Source organism: Octopus bimaculoides, chromosome 26 (genome assembly GCF_001194135.2).
Source record: "Octopus bimaculoides isolate UCB-OBI-ISO-001 chromosome 26, ASM119413v2, whole genome shotgun sequence".
NCBI lineage: Eukaryota > Metazoa > Mollusca > Cephalopoda > Octopoda > Octopodidae > Octopus > Octopus bimaculoides.
Window position 1 is genome coordinate 16,640,447 of NC_069006.1, and position 1,023 is coordinate 16,641,469.

A 1,023-nucleotide genomic window follows, 5' to 3' on the forward strand; every position below is an offset into this window, starting at 1 on the left:
TTTTTAACCAAAAAATTTGGTAAAAAATATAGTATCTGTTAACAATCTTAGCAAAAAACTCACAGTTGAGTTTTTGAATATATATCAACTTTAAATAGAGCTCAAAATTGATCCGTTGAAAATACTTTATTACAACAACAATAACAATAATAATAACAAATAAATAGACCTATGTACATTTCGATAGAACATCCAGAATGATTAATACATATCATAAAATATTATATATATATATATATACATGTATGTGCATGTATTATGTGTGTATATATAAACACACACACGCACACACAAAACGAGTTGAAAGCACTACGTAAACAATTATCGAAAATTCTCACTACTTTCTTAATATATGAAATCTGTACACCACTTCAAACAATCTATACATTTGACAGCCTTGATGGGAAAACAGACTCTCCAGGTTAAACAATGGCTTTTTCTGTAAACTGTAAAGGACAGGGCTTTTCTGTAAACTGGAGAGACAAACAAGCTAACTAGTTATCACATTTTTCATAAATAGCTGCAATCTACTGTATCTTGCCCCCTCTCTCTCTCTCTTTAGAATAAACAAAACAGACACTCCCATGAGTTGATACTTGACTAGTTCTTGTGTGTGTGTGTGTCTGGCAACAGAGGCTGGTGCCATCTCATCATTCAGTCCCCTTATGCACAATCTCCACATATAATATTTTGGACTCACCCAAGCGAAAAATACGAACAGCTTCCAAAATCTCTGCCCCACGTATCTGTGAACGGACCAATGGAACGTTAAGTAGATTTGACTCTGTGGTGTTGGCTGCGCCTCCTTTCAGTTCACATAGCCCAGCGTTGTTCTGGGGCAGGACGCAATGGACAAAATGGCACTTGGTACGACGTAGGGTTTCTATAATGGAATCCTGCAATGGAATAAAGAAGTAAATATAGGAATCAGATCAAGTGTATGTGTGTGTGTGTGTGTGTGTGTGTGTGTGTGTGTGTGCGAGTGAATTTCTGAGATGATAAATTTTCATTTTTATACATTGA

At 35.5% G+C, this 1,023-nt stretch overlaps 1 protein-coding gene across 4 annotated transcripts in view; it reads right to left on the reverse strand.

Moving 5' to 3' along the window:
* Positions 1-1,023, reverse strand: part of LOC106883030 (unconventional myosin-XVIIIa) — a 237,634-nt gene that overhangs the window by 72,654 nt on the left and 163,957 nt on the right. For all 4 annotated transcript variants that reach the window (XM_052976955.1, XM_014933888.2, XM_052976956.1 and 1 more), the window contains one exon: positions 701-896. In XM_052976955.1, coding sequence (XP_052832915.1) covers positions 701-896 — 196 coding nt within the window. The remainder of the gene's footprint in view (positions 1-700; positions 897-1,023) is intronic.